We start from the raw sequence: 15339 nt of genomic DNA on the forward strand, positions 1-15339 counted from the left end.
TCAACGTTGCCTCTGAATCATCAGCATAACCGTCACGGGCCTCTGGCTTGTGACAACTGTATTATTAGAAAAGCTCACAGAACTTGCACATTCTACCTGTTTATAATTGGTAGGTCTTGCTCTGTCAGACGGGCCCTGTCTAAGTTTTCATTGAAGTGTTTCCACAAAACCTATAATCAAGTGCAGGAAGTCCTTGTGTCGTTGCTCTCGGCTGCTTCTCAACATGTCAGGTAGTCTGCTGATCATGACACGTCTGCATGGCTTCCTTGCGCAATGTCACACAAATTAGAAAGCAGACACCTTCCATGCCTGTTCAACTTCAGATTTTCTTGGAAAAATGACTCGATGTTACCTCCAAATAAAACACATTTAAAATATAGGCATAAATACTAACATTTTCTTGAGACATATTGATACCCAATTTCTTGATGCTTTAATTTGAAAGGGCTCGATTGGTAGGAACTGTGAAGTATTTAAGACCAGCGTCACCGCAGGTTGAAACTGGTTCACCTGGGGTTGTAGGTAGAATTCCTCAGCAGGGGTGTAAACTCGACCCTCTTTTGCCACATGTGCTCAGACAGACGTGACAGCCAGGCAGGATGTGGAGACGGACTTGACCTGTCACACATTAGTTACCGATAGGCTAGGTGCTCTGCGGATGTCGGCCATGATCAAGACGAGACAATGAAGCTGGAGACTCGGCTATACATTTAAAGGCAAAGTCACGGTTGATTTGAAACCAGAAGCTACCATTCATCCACACCTGTGTACCACCCTCTCCCACAAGTACATTTTGTGAACTCTCTTGCTCTCTTTCCTACCCCTCTGCCCCACATCTCCGTCCACACTTGGGCCTTAGCATAGTATTGAGCTGCTGCAAAATGTTAGTGGGATGACTTCAGCAGCGTGTCTGTTTTTATTCACCCTGTGGCAGTCTTCTCTGCTCTAGATTGGTTTTTAAACTATCCCAGGGTTCTTTGCTTTCCAGCAGTCATATGCCTCACTGAGTGTGGGTTTATAACATGCCTTTGAACTGAAAACACCTGGACGCTGAAGACTGTGAATTCCTATGTCTTATGCAGCGGGAGGACAATTAAGCCCAGAGTCTGTTTTGTTGTCCTGGGAGGGAGAAGTTACATTCTTTCTATAATAAACATTAGAAATATGATGGACTTTTTGTTGTTGTAAGCAATGTAAAATGCAGGTGAAATTGTTTAAAATCAGTTTCTTTGATGGTCTGCATATTGAAAATGCCAATTGAAAATGTAGATATCTGAACTCAAACGCGATCCCTGAGGTAAAGCCCTGATTACAGCCTAGGTGAAGGACCATGAGATGTAGGTCTAGAGTAGGAGTGAAGGACCTACAACTTACTAGATGTGACAGGCTTCACACCCCTATGTGGTTTCAAAGTGGGCTACTTGCCTTGCCTATAGTCAACCAACCCAGTACGCAACAAACTCTTTTTAGCTACCTTTACAGGCTAACCAGTCTGCCTCTTCCCCTCAGCCTGCGATGGATCTAGTTTTGTACTGAGCCACCACCAGCCTTGTAACTATGTGCCAGTGAAACTGCTGTGTGCAGTTGTGCTGACAGAGGCTTTTAATTATAGTCTGTGGTGTGTGTGTACTGTGCGTGTGTATTTGACTGCAGAGTAAAAGCAGTGGCAGTGACTAGAGCTGCGTGTCCGTGTGTTTGGTTTGTGAGTTTTGATGGCTGCAGGCATTGGACATCATTCAAAACCACTGATTTTATTTAGTATCTCTAGGTACAGTAATTTAGTGGTGTCATTAACACTGCTGAACAGACCAGAGTAGGAAACTATTCAGAGCTGGAATTAGAGGTCGACCGACTATGATTTTTCAACGCCGATGCCGATTATTGGAGGACCAAAAAAATCAGATACCAATTAATCGGCCAATTTTTTTAAAACGTTTTATTTATTTGTAATAATGACAATTACAACAATACTGAATGAACACTTATTTTAACTTAATATATAATACATCAGTAAAAATCAATTTAGCCTCAAATAAATAATGAAACATGTTCAATTTGGTTTAAATAATGCAAAAACAAAGTGTTGGAGGAGAAAGTCAAAGTGCAATATGTGCTATGTAAGAAAGCTAACATTTAAGTTCCTTGCTCAGAACATGAGAACATATGAAAGCTGGTGGTTCCTTTTAACATGAGACAATATACCAAGGTAAGAGGTTTTACGTTGTAGTTAATAAAGTATTTATAGGACTATTTCTCTCTCTACAATTTGTGTTTCATGTACCTTTGACTATTGGATGTTCTTATAGGCACTTTAGTATTCCCAGTGTAACAGTATAGCTTCCGTCCCTCTCCTCGCCCCTACCTGGGCTCGAACCAGGAACACAACGACAACAGCCACCCTCGAAGCAGCGTTACCCTTGCAGATCAAGGGGAACAACTTTTCCAAGTCTCAGCGAGTGACGTTTGAAACTCTATTAGTGCTCACCCCGCTAACTAGCTAGCCATTTCACATCGGTTACACCAGCCTAATCTCGGGTGTTGAGAGGCTTGAAGCATTGCGGAGAGCTGCTGGCAAAACGCACGAAAGTGCTGTTTGAATGAATGCTTACGTGCCTGCTGCTGCACCGCTCAGTCAGACTGCTCTATCAAATCATAGACTTAATTATAATATAATAACACACAAATACGAGCCTTTGGTCATTAATATGGTTGAATCCGGAAACTATCATTTCGAAAACAAAATGTTTATTATCGCATATACCCTGACTCTGCATGCAATGAACGCAAGAGAAGGGACACAATTTCACTTGATTAATATTGCCTGCTAACCTGGATTTATTTTAGCTAAATATGCAGGTTTAAAAATATATACTTCTGTGTATTGATTTTCAGAAAGACATTAATGTTTATGGTTAGGTACACGTTGGAGCAACGGCAGTCCTTTTTCCGCAAATACGCACTGCATCGATTATATGCAACTCAGGACACACTAGATAAACTAGTAATATCATCAACCATGTGTGATAACTAGTGATTATGATTGATTTTTATAAGATAAGTTTAATGCTAGCTAGCAACTTACCTTGACTTCTTACTGCATTCGTGTAACAGGTAGGCTCCTCGTGGAGTGCAATATAATCTGGTGGTTAGAGCGTTGGACTAGTTAACTGTAAGATTGAATCCCTGACCTGACAAGGTAAAAATCTGTCGTTCTGCCCCTGAACAAGGCAGTTAACCCACTGTTCCTAGGCTGTCATTGAAAATAATAATGTGTTCTTAACTGACTTGCCTAGTTAAATAAAGGTGTGTGTGTTTAAAAAAAAAAAAAAGATTTCACAAAAATACAGATTTCCGATTGTCATAAACTTGAAATCGACCCTAATTAATCGTCCATTCCGATTAATTGGTCGACCTCTAACAGGAATATACTGGAAGGTAAATGTACTTTTTTAAATCAGTGGACATTTTGGTTCAATGTCACCGTTTGCATATTTTTCACTGTTCATTTCCTAATATTGTAGACTTGATTGACATTTTGTGGAGCGTGAATATTGTCTGGTTAAGTCTCTAATTGAGCACTTATCCCAGATGTTGATAGCCTGCCAAATGTAATAATTAAATGAACCAAAAATAAGCAGACTGCCCTACTGTATATGTGCCTGTCTGGACAAAGGAGGCTACAGTCGGAAGCACAACAACGTCAATCTAGAAGTATAACTTTTTCAATCCAAATAAGTGAACTCTTTCTTTCACAAGCAATGAGCCGTTTAGCATACATTTACAAAATAGATAGAACTCTTGGTGTACCAGTAATTTTAGTCTAATTTAGTCTCCTCAGACCACACTGGAGATTCATGTGAGCGTTCCAATGTAGTTGACATTTTCTGAGGCTCAGGGAGATTAGGTGTGCCTTTGGAAATCCCAACGCCCTAGTCTCCACCAGAGCTTTTGTCTCTGCTCAGGACTCCTCATGTGGATTTTCATTGGCTAATTAAAGGTGTTCTCTGCTGTCGTCTGTTTTGAGGGCAGGAGTACGGACAGGAATGTTTCTCTTAAAATGGGGGGGGGGGGGGGGGGGAATAGGATGTAGTGGGGGATGGGGGTGTTGGAGAGACTTTTCAGGCAGAGGAACAGGAAGTATTTGTTTATTTTCCTCATTTCCTCGTCGAGGCTCCACAAGTGAGCACGGCTTCATCTACTAATGCCTGCTTTTATCACTATAACCCCCCCCTCCTTACCCAGCATTTGACACCATAACCACCACCACAGAACATACACCCAGCTCCTCTCCTACTTGAAAGCCCAGTCTGCAATATATGCCCCTCTTATATTGGAGAGCCAAGACAACCCTCCTAATTGTGTAAACTGTTTCCTCATTGACTACGGTGTGGCTTAGATCTTTAAGGAAATCACTTTGATGCCTCTGTCTTGACTCGTTCTTTCCCAAAAGCAGCCTTTTGGCGATACCAGGAACGAAAGAGATCCTGTCTCGTGAGCTAGGCCTAAGAAGATTGGCAATATAATGTGCATGATGGTCCTATGTGAGACATTGAGTTCAGCTTCACGTGTGGAGGTGATGGTGGCGCAGGGCACAACGGCTGGAGCCTTTATTCCAAAGGCTATGGAGGTGATCCATATTTTTCAACCATAATGGCTATGGATCGTTTGAATGCCTGGCGGGCAGACACAAGCATACACACTGTCCCTTTAACCTCTGGAGTTCAGGCAGTGCTTGCCTGGAGAATGACATAAACAGGCTTCATCAGCATTTTCTGCTCATGGCTGTAGGTTAACCCACAATGCACGGTATTAAAAGAGATTGTGCTAGACTCACACTCGTGTTACTGTGGCCGTCTGACCTCGTTGCCCCCAACAAATTTGCCCCGCCCCCCTCTCCTTGGACCACTGACAGTAACAGCTCATGGAAACGAACTTGGCTCTTAAGCAGGGCTATTGTTTTGGCTGCAGAGCGAAAGCCGAAATGTATAGTTACAATCTCCCTGGACCCCCCCCCCCCCCTCTGCTTCAATCCTGGCCTTTTTCCATGGGAATCCCAGAGCCATATATGGTCATCCTCAGCAGCAGTGGAGGCAGAGTTCTCTGTGCAGCCGGGTTACTGCTCCCAACAGGGCTCATCTAGTGGAGGAACCCAGCTGGCTGGCCCGCAGCGCCAACCCTTCTTCTGGCCTCCTGCAGTAGCTTTGTGCTTTTAAATCACACACACACTTTCGCTCAGTTGCTCCCTCTTTTTTAATTTTCTCTCTTGCGAGCATACACACACACACGGTAAGAAATAATTCCTTTTGTGGAAGTGACTGCGTGCCTTTGAGCCAGTGATATGGCCCAGTAGGTGTGGCCAGAGCGTCACTCGAAGCTCTGAGCCCCGGCATATTACTTATCTGGGAAGTTCTCCACTGCTATGCTAGACTGTGGCTTGGCTGCAGATATGCTAGGTGGCTGCGGAAAGGAAGCAAGGTTGTGAGGGAGAGAAAGGGGCCCGTGTTGGTCTTCAGGAGAAGCTGCTTTGTCTCCATACGTTTTGCTTTCGAAGGGAGTAAAGGGTCTTTTCCAAAAAGAAAACAAGGGCTCCACAGAGTCCATCTCCTGTTATTACATTTAGTTGCTGACTCAAAAAGCCAGCGGGCATATTTGGGCTATACACGGGATATTTTAAAGCCAGGCCCATGATGGATGTTTAGCTATTTCTGACAGCTACTCAAATATTGCACTGCCTTAATCTCTCGCTCTCCTCTGAAATTAGATGACCAGTTTTGTTTTCTCAAAAGGTCTGTGAGGCTTATCTGAAACATGAGTAGACGGTTGACAAAATGATAGAATGGTGATAGTTGCTACAGAAAAAAATACAACCGTTATATTTTTTTTATGGTGTTGATATTGTGACTGATAATGCTGTCATTTGATGTCATGTTTTCAAAGAGCTCAAAGTGCTTGGTGGCTGTGCTGGGGCTTTGTTCCCACCTGGAGAGGGACTCAGGCCTCGCTCTGTCGTTATGGGTTTAAACAGCTGCTCAGTCACCACACTGTTCTCCATTCATGGCACTCAGTGTTTTGTTTATTTTCATTCCTGTGCAAAAACAAAAGTTTCTAAAACCAGCACTGGATGTGCCAACACCCATACCTAGGGCTCTATATGTTTCCTGATCAGGAACCCACAATATAACCTACAGTTAGGGCCCTGATATGATCCTGGTAACGTTACATTTGCTTTAGTCATTTAGCAGATTCTCTTATCCATAGCGACTTACAGTAGTGAACCCACAACCCTAGCGTTGCAAGTGCAATGCTCTACCAACTGAGCCACACTGGTACAAGTCATGTTGTCGGGAAATACCCAGGGTCCTAGCCATGGCTACTAGTGGTTGGAATGACCAGTTGTAGACCTGTCTGCTTGGTGGGTTGATACCAGGGTTTCCGTTAGCTGGGAATAGCCGGCCTTTGTCTGATTTATTTAAAATAACTTAAAGCCGATAAATAACATTTGTTGGCCAATTGTCTGTGAGGAGTCCCATTGCAAAATAATTATTTTTAGTCTATTCATTGATGGAAATACCAGTCTGTAAAAATATTTAATATGTCATGCTTATCAGTCTCTAGGTTAATTTGCATTATTTCGTGGAATTGTTACATGCATCCAGAGGCCGGAGATTCCGACTTGGGTATTCTTACAAAATGATTTTTCCTAGTCCCTGCTATTTTATCTCCCCCCCCCCGGCACTGAAGTCGGATTTCATAGTTCCCAGTTTTGAACGTGGCGTCAAACGGCAACAGAAGACGGGCTTCATCAGAACGTCACACACTGCTTTGCAGTGAGCTGGAGGCCGTATGCATTTTGAAAACGTATACCAAATTGTTTTAAACCTGAATGTTATTTAATACATATTATGATTATACGTCTTACCTTGCCTCAAAGTAACCTATTACTTCTCTTTCTAAATTTCTAACGGATATTTTCATCTGTCACGTGAAACCGCTTGCATGTGCAGTGCCCTTGTGACAAGTGTTTCCTGCTAATTCCGTTATGGAACAAACATTCACGTGTAGCCTACTGAATTGTGTACATTGCTGCTCCTATAATGTAAAGAAATAAGTTGATCAACATTTTGAATCTAAACGTTCTGATCTGTTGCATCAGACTTGTTGCTTTGACTCTTTTTCTTTATGTTGTCTAGGCCTACTGGTTGTGTGAATCTGGGATCTATCGTCTTACAACTGTTCCAGAGTCTGTTTGCCATCGGAGGGCCCTGCCAGAGGAAGTGGTGGGAGGGGTCCTCAAGTGTCTTCTCCTTGATGTGGAGTGCTGCTAAAGTTAGCTTGGAGCGCTCTGCACAATGACCCCCAACTGTATCAGTAGGAAGTACAGTGCCTTTTAAAGTATGGAAAAAGCCCTCTGTCCTTTTTCTGAACTGTACTATGGGTGGGAGATGGGGTTTGGAAGCTGTCACAGGTTCATTAGGTTGTATGAATGTTTTTCTATTGTGTGACTTCATTCTAATAGATAGGAGAACCTGTATACATGGGCTAGGATACTCTTTTTGGCGAAATACTCTTGGTTGGAGCATAATGGTTTAACATATTTTAATCAGGTGGAAGTCTTTAATGTTCCCTTTGATTGGACAGTAAAATAATACCTAAAATGCGTTGTGGTCATATTGCATTATTTGTCAGAAGACTTTGCAGTGTCGGCCTCAAGACTGGTTATATGGATGACACACGCCATTAGCAAGACGTTGTCTTTTTTGAGGGGTGGTGGGGTTCCTCCACAGAAATGGCTACAAGGATAGCCACCCTGAAGTTTCCGTTCTTTTAATGTAGGCTGTCACCATTCTGTTTGTTGTACCCGTTTAAGCTAACCTATTATGGTTCATGGTGACCTATGCTTTCAACCTGTCCAATAATATACTCAGCGATTCTGGAGATGAGTACTGGTACCTTTGCTGAGAGGTCTAGCAGCAGAGAACAGTGTCTCTGTCCTTTGACCATAACCAGTCATGAGAACAGTGGTGGGGGGAACGAAAACTCGGAACGTCCAAAAAGAGAAGGAACCCTTCTCTCCCCCTGTTCTCAAGATTAGCTGTTGATCTTGTACTTGCGAGGTCTGGTCCGTGCGCTGCCTCCGGGGGCTCTCTGAGCAACCCCAGTGTGCTTTAAATGAACTATTTTCCCTTTTTATTTATGTTTCTTACAAAGGCCCGACAAGACTGCACTCTCGTCTTCTGGTTTTGGGCTCTCTTGGGGCGGGGGCCGGGGCACGTCATTGGTTCCTTTTTGGTCGTGCTCTGAGAACGGCTTTGCCCATCTCTACCCGCTAGCCAGGGCTCTTGAAATCTTCTATTATTTTAGCATTAGGCTGGTGCATATGGACACTATTCTTTCTGCTCTTAATGTTTCCATATGTATCCCTGCTGCTCAGGGTGGGTTCATTAAGTTAATCTATAGATAGTGCCCTGTAATCTGCCCCATATGGGTGCCCTAAATTGAAGAGAATGTGTGAGGCGCATAGGGCACTGCTTCACTTGCCTTGCGGTTGGAGAAAGTCTCTACTGCCGGGGGACAGTCGCTCCTTGTAGCCTGAGCTTGTGAACACAGTCAGCATGGAGGCTACCTCCAAGCGTCTCTTCCAGCAGACGAGGTTTTGATTCTGTCATGTGTGTCTTATAAATGTTCTACTGGTTAGTTCCCTCTTTACTTCCAACTGTCTTCTCCATTTAAACAACGTTTGACAAGGCCAGGACAGATGCAGAGCATTCGCTCACTGATGCCCGTGGATATGATTTCCTGCAGTCATCACATGGACAGCTAGCTAGCAGGGCCATGATGTGGAGGCATTTGGCTGTGCTAACATTGTGGTTTACAGCGTGAACCCAGTGTGTTTTTGTATGGGTCAGGTTTCACTGGGGTGTTTAGGCTCTGCTCTCAGACTACAAGAGACAACCTCTACCTCCTACCCTCGGTGCTCTTTTGTGAAGTGTGCACTCACAGTCACTTCCTGGCACATGCCGGCCCGGCTGACGCTCCACTGATGGGAATGGGTAATCGAATGTACACACACCCAATAAACACGCACAGGTTTGATTTAGGAGTACTTTTCAGTGTTTGAAAAGAGCATCGGTTACAACAGTCCTGTGTGTTAGTGTTGAAAGTACCCTCCAGTGAAAATAAGATGTTGAGTGTTCTGTCTCTTAGCAGCACTGAGATTGAGTACATACTAGTTACACCTGTGGTAAATTCCCACAGTTTCTCAAATCACAAGCAGGCCTGGTAAGAATTGATCCACTATTATAAATTATTCCAGTAGCCACCTTTGGGGAAAAAGTAAATGTAGAGATTCCTAAGAATGTTACAGAGCTGTGTGTTTCATAGAAATGTAAAAAACAATATTGCAACTGGTAAGGATGATTACATCTCGATTTACTTCAACTTAATTAAACAGTCCGCTAGGATCTCTTGCTAATTGGTCAGTAACACAAAAAGAGCATCATTACCTGGCTTTGGGTGGTGGGTGTCACGAGATGACAACTACTTTGCCATTCTCCCTGGTCGGACCATTTTTTATGGATAAACAGACTGTTTTTCAGATGGAGAGGCACGTACATTTTAAAGCTGCGAAATGTAACCTTTGGACACACTGACCAAATTCACATAGAAATGTGTGAAAAGTTATATCTGTCGCTCTCATTTGAAAGCAAGTCTAAGAAGCAGTAGATCTGTTCTTTGTGCTATTTCTTTGCTTCAAATGGCTGGAAATACAATATTTCTCTACACTAGCTTGCTTTGTCACAAACTGAAATTAGGGGAACTATTACAATTTGAGCAACCAGGAAATGGCAGAGCTATTTCTCCATAGTGCATCTTTAACTCTCTAAACCAATGAAGTGAGGGATCCTGTCATAATGTACATCATTGATTCATTTACTAAAGCGCTGTCAGTGTTTACTTCCCAGAACCCCTCTCTTCCTCCGTTAGACCGTTAGAGAAGGGCATTCCCAGAAAGGCTACCTTACCTGCTGGCTAAGGCACCTGCTATGGAGGTGCTTTACATATCACTCGCGCATATATTGGCCTGTGGCCCTGACTTTGGACTTCATCTGGTTTCAGGGCTAGTGGTGATCCAGTTAGACTCATAATGTAAACCATTGTAAAACAATTTGACACAACCTGGTGCGTTCACGAGTTTTAGTGACAAATGTCAAAATATATAAGGTCGCCAAAGCAAATCTGAGAAATGTATTTATAGTGTTTGCTTAGTAGGAAATGAATGTCCAACTAGTCAGTGACAACTTTTTTTGAGTTTGACAGCAACTATGTGAGCTAAAGACACTGTCGTGGGATTTCCTATGTAGAAGAACCCCTTACCTTCCAATGACTTGTGTAGCTTGTGAGCGTCATGAAGCAGAACATGTTACATGTGCGTGCTTGTTTGATATAGTTTGTAGCGCAAACCGTTCAGACTCTAGACTTAAGACCTGGCCCTGGGGCTTTTCGGGATCGGCTATTGTCTCCTAAACACCGTTAATCACACAGACGAATGGTTGGTGTCTTTAGATTCAGAATAAATAGATGAATCCGATGGTACAGCCCACGAATATTTTAAAAGGGGTTTGAAGTCCAAAACGCACTGGCATTTGTGGGACTCATTGGTTTTAAGAACCTGCTGGAAGGGAAATGGAGAAATAGCCCCTCTGCTATACTCAGCTGGTGTTTTCATGTTATGTCTGTTAGCACAACCCTCTTCAGTATTACTATCGACGACATCGCTCTGTGTGGTTGAGGAACACTGGACTTGAACTGCGAGTCATGATGATGCTACATTTATTTTGCGAGTTCGAGACACCGCATTGCCCTCTCCTTCCTGCCCCGTCTGTGTTATGCAGACTGCTGACAAGGCCTGCTCTCTAGCTAGAACACTGGTCAAACAGGTTTGCATGGTAACGTGTATGTTTCCTATGGAGTGCGAGTCAGTACATGTCTGTAGTGTTTCCCCTATATTCAATAAATTAAGTGTTACCCTTGACACTGCTGACAAAAGTTTCCCCTAGGATTGTCTGTGTGCAGAACAGGCCTGTCTGTCAGGCGTCATTCGTGGTGTGAGGCGGGCTTTACTCACAATGTCTCCTGTTATTACCTACATTTAATAGTCAGATTAGCTCCCTCTCTCCCCATAGTGTGTTTAGCATTCAAATAGAGATGGCTTTGTCTGCCTTGTTTGGCTTTAACCACCGAAACACTACTGAAATCCCCCGTCAGTAAAAAGATGGTACAACCCATTCCCGGTATTGCTCCCGTTGCATTTCTCAGCAGCTCCTCTATTGGTCAAGGAATGCCCCCCCCCCCCCCCTAACTTTAAACAGTGGCAGTGTCCCTCCTGCGTCAGTGGGTGTCTCTCGCAGGCCACTGAGCGATGCCTGGCTGCCCCACTCTGTCTCTGAGCGGTAACCGAGTGGGGCAGCCAGGTATGCCACTTTCCCCACAGCTCTGCCAAAGGACTGTTAGCAAAGGATGAGACTCGCCATCTTCTCCTTTAATTTGTCCTCCTCGTCCTGTCCCCCTGGCTGCCATGCTACTCGTCCCTGGGATGTTGGCAGTAACTCTGGCACCTGTCAGCTACAAACAATTACAGCCATTAAGGGATTACCATTGTTGGGCTCCTGTAGCCGGTGGGCTGGGCCTCTGTAGGGGATGACGCAGAGGGGAGCATCAGGAACTGAGTGACTTCTCCTTAAGGGGCATGGTAGCAGATTTGTATACAAATGACTGACCTAAATCGCTACTACCTTAGTTACCTATAGTATCAGTCACCTGCAGATATGAGACTTCAGACGGTGCAGAACAACGGTCTAGCTGTTTGAATACCGTCTACAGTTAGCTACATTATTTTGGTTTCAGCATTTAGCAGACAGTCTCTTATCAAGAATGACCACAATGAATCTAAGGGATGGTGACTGAACTCTTGACAGACAGACGGGCCTAGCGTCATCTTGTCACTCAGCTGGAGTGTGGTTGTGAGCAGCTGTGTGGCTTGCGCTCAGTGGAGTGCCGTCTGTCTGCCCTGCAGCAAAGTCAGAGGAGCCCAGCCAGCCAGTGAGTTAAAGGTGGATACGCACCTGGATACATTCTTCCAAGCAGCTGCTTGAACAGCTTTACATCCTACGGCCTCCACACGCACCCATGTCCCCATGAGGGAGCATTTTCCTTGTTTTACTATCCTTGCGGGGACTTTGAGGATATCGGGTATCCATGAGGATAGTAAATTACACACACACACACACAGTCCCAGAAAAGAGCAGCGAGGCCCACGCAGACTCTTCTCCAGCCCTGGCCATGTACGATGCTGTAAACGGCCCAAATTTGGACAAGGATTCCAGCCAGATAGAGCCGTGACCCAAACGTGAGTCCGGTGTGCGTTTTCCCCCCTCGTCGCTTTTGAGGCATCATAGCAGCTCACAGAGTGGGAATCTTTACAGGCTTTAGAACGGGGGAGCCCTCAAGGTCAGAAAGTTATCTAGAGATCAAGGTTATGGAACGCAAAGAAGGGAATTCAATTCCATGTCCTGGGTCCGTAAAGGAATCCCAGAATGACATTTAACAGTAGTGCATTCAGTCGAATGAGGGTAGGGGGGGCCTTTCGGGCATTCCTGATTTTGTGAAATCCACTTACTGTAATAACTAAGATCTGAAACTTGCCGTCAAAAGTGAAAGGTTGTTTCACTAATTTTGTCCAGCTTTATTCCCGTCGTTCCTGTGTACAATGTTTTGCCCAGCCTGGCCTTGTTTCTTTGTTGACAGTCACCTTGTTGTCTGGCTGGCTTTGAAGCGGGTGACATTTTAACCCCTAGGTCGTCACTGAGGTCTCTAAATCTGTCCCAGCAGCCCCTCGTCCTCTGAACAGAGTCAACTCCCTACGGCGCTCTCACTCTCCTTTCTCTCTCTCTTCTACAGATAGTTGGCCTTTGTCATCCCTTTGACCTCTCAGCCTCGGCAGGGAACGCCCCCAGCTAGTATGCACACACACAGTTGCTGGCTCACTACCACATGTCATTTTATTGTATTGTTACGGTTTGTTTTTGGATGCAACCTAAAATTAGCAGATTAGTCTTTACAGCCATTTTGTAGTTTCGTTGCTTAGGCCTAATATTTTTCCCTTCTCAGGTTTGTGCTCCTTGCCTGTATCAAGTCCTGGCATGCATATTTGAGGGAAAAGAAGACTCCTTAGAATTTCTGACTTACCGGTTTCTTGTTCCTAGAATGCAACGGATTAGCTTATTCCTGGGACTAAATACTACTGAGTCGAGGGTATAATGGCGAGTGTGTTTTGGGTAGCTCAATGGACTTTTCTGTCGAACCACATTTTGACTGGAGTGAAACATCGGTCATGTTGTCTAGAGCGGCACAAATCCATAGGTACAGCCTTTGAATGGGACAGCCTAAAAGAGGGAGTGAAAAGTCAAAGAATTTGCATATGAGTTGTCGGAGAACGCCCAATTTCCCCTCATCCCAACAGCAGTAGTACGCCCTGAGGTATTCCAAACACCTCGGCTATGTCCTGACATTTTGGCCATTGGTAACCCTGCCAACATACCCCAACAATTTCTGAAGAAGTGAGGCGCCTCTTTTCAAACGGTGAGGTAGGTAGCCCCTACTGACACCACCCACTCCCTGTCGGCGGGGTCAACCGGGGGTGTGTGCACACCACACACAGGTTCTGCTTGCTGGTTCTTGACACTGAGGAAGGCATCACACACAACGTGACCTGCATGTCTCTGAAGGCTTGTGAATTTTCTCCTTTCGGGGGTCGTCACTGAAGTTTCTTAGAAAAGTCCAACATGTAACACTAACGTACTTTCTATTTCTCTCTCCCTCCCTTCAGGCGTGCATAGATGACAACGTGGACATGGTAACCTTCCTGGTGGAGCATGGGGCTGCCATCAACCAGCCCGACAATGAGGGCTGGATCCCCCTCCACGCCGCAGCCTCTTGTGGATACATGGACATAGCAGAGTAAGTACAGCTGCTGGGATGGAGGTGTCATGGCTGACGTGGCGAGGGTCCGGCTGGAGGCTCTTATGGACCTCTAGGGAATGGCTAGTCTCTAGGGCCCCCCCACACACGCACACGCATTAGTGCATTGGAATAACCCCATTATGTACCAGCCCTTTCACAATGTTGCCTGACGACTCACCCTGAATTAAATTCTGCTGCTCTGATCGCTACATACATGAACGTATACATTAATCGTGGAGAACAAATGTAATTTTGGCTGGTGCGACATGGCTGGCTAGCCAGGCAATTCACCTTGAGCAAAACCCATTTTTATCAATGGAGGCTGACTCACAGGCACATCAATGGTCAGGTTTTTTTTTTTCCCTCTTCTCAATTGAACAAGTGTTTATTTTGCATTGCCAAGTGTTACAAGGCTATTCCCTGAGGTTTATGGCTGGTTGAACACGTAATTGTGCGAATGCCTTTTCATTTGGAGAACATGCATTACCCTGCCCAGACACATTTTGTTGTAAATCACTAGTCCGGTTAGGTCATCAGTTAATGTTTTTCTATTCAATCATCTTAGACTTTGAAATGCATTGCTAATCAATTCAATCCTAATAGCTGCTACTTATGGACTAGACAGCCTAAACTTGTCAGGGGTCACTGTTTTAAATGGTTCGTGTTTCTCCAAGGTGCATGATTACATGTTGATTGGGGCAACCGCCTGTCAGATGGCCCCAACAACCTCGCACAAGTTCCTTGTGATGTAATCAATCTAGAGAAATCGGGGTTAACCTCCGGCATCAGACATTACTCCAGTTGTTTTCCGAACCTTTCTTTCATTGTCCTTTTGAGGTAAGAAGGCTGTTTAAAGGGATCAGAAACCGGGCCGGCAAGTAGGGAGATATTATCAGTAGATATTTTAAACCGGCTGAGGATCTCACTTGCACTCATTGTGCAGTGACCTGTTTTACTTATCTGTATTATATTACAGGAGCCTGGCATGAGCGTTGTTATCCCACAATCGCACCCTGTGCAGTCTTGCTGCCCAAGTTGGAGTAGAATTATCATACTACGTTACCAATGTTATTGATTGACAAATTCCTTTTTATGGTGTTTCATGAGCTGCAATTGGTTGTTGTAATTCCAAGAGCCGCCTTATACATATTTCCAGAAAGTTCTATCCTTCAGACTTCCCTCTCACCCCTACGGCAAATTATTTAGTAAAAATAAGTAAAAAAGCTGTTGAATGTTCAGTTAAATCATTTTCATACAGTGGGTAGTCTACCTTATTGCTCCATTTTTCTCCATCTCAGGACTGGGCTGTTGAAGACAAGG

At 44.4% G+C, this 15339-nt stretch overlaps 1 protein-coding gene across 13 annotated transcripts in view; it reads left to right on the forward strand.

Moving 5' to 3' along the window:
• Positions 1 to 15339, forward strand: part of LOC110490454 (protein phosphatase 1 regulatory subunit 12A) — a 77590-nt gene that overhangs the window by 12093 nt on the left and 50158 nt on the right. For all 13 annotated transcript variants that reach the window (XR_005036148.1, XR_005036150.1, XR_005036145.1 and 10 more), the window contains exon 2: positions 13886 to 14016. Coding sequence is in view for 4 of the 13 variants with exons in the window: in XM_036944833.1 (XP_036800728.1) it covers positions 13886 to 14016 (131 nt within the window). In the remaining 9 variants the exon portion in view is untranslated. The remainder of the gene's footprint in view (positions 1 to 13885; positions 14017 to 15339) is intronic.

The sequence above is a fragment of the Oncorhynchus mykiss genome, chromosome 15 (genome assembly GCF_013265735.2).
Source record: "Oncorhynchus mykiss isolate Arlee chromosome 15, USDA_OmykA_1.1, whole genome shotgun sequence".
Taxonomy (NCBI): domain Eukaryota; kingdom Metazoa; phylum Chordata; class Actinopteri; order Salmoniformes; family Salmonidae; genus Oncorhynchus; species Oncorhynchus mykiss.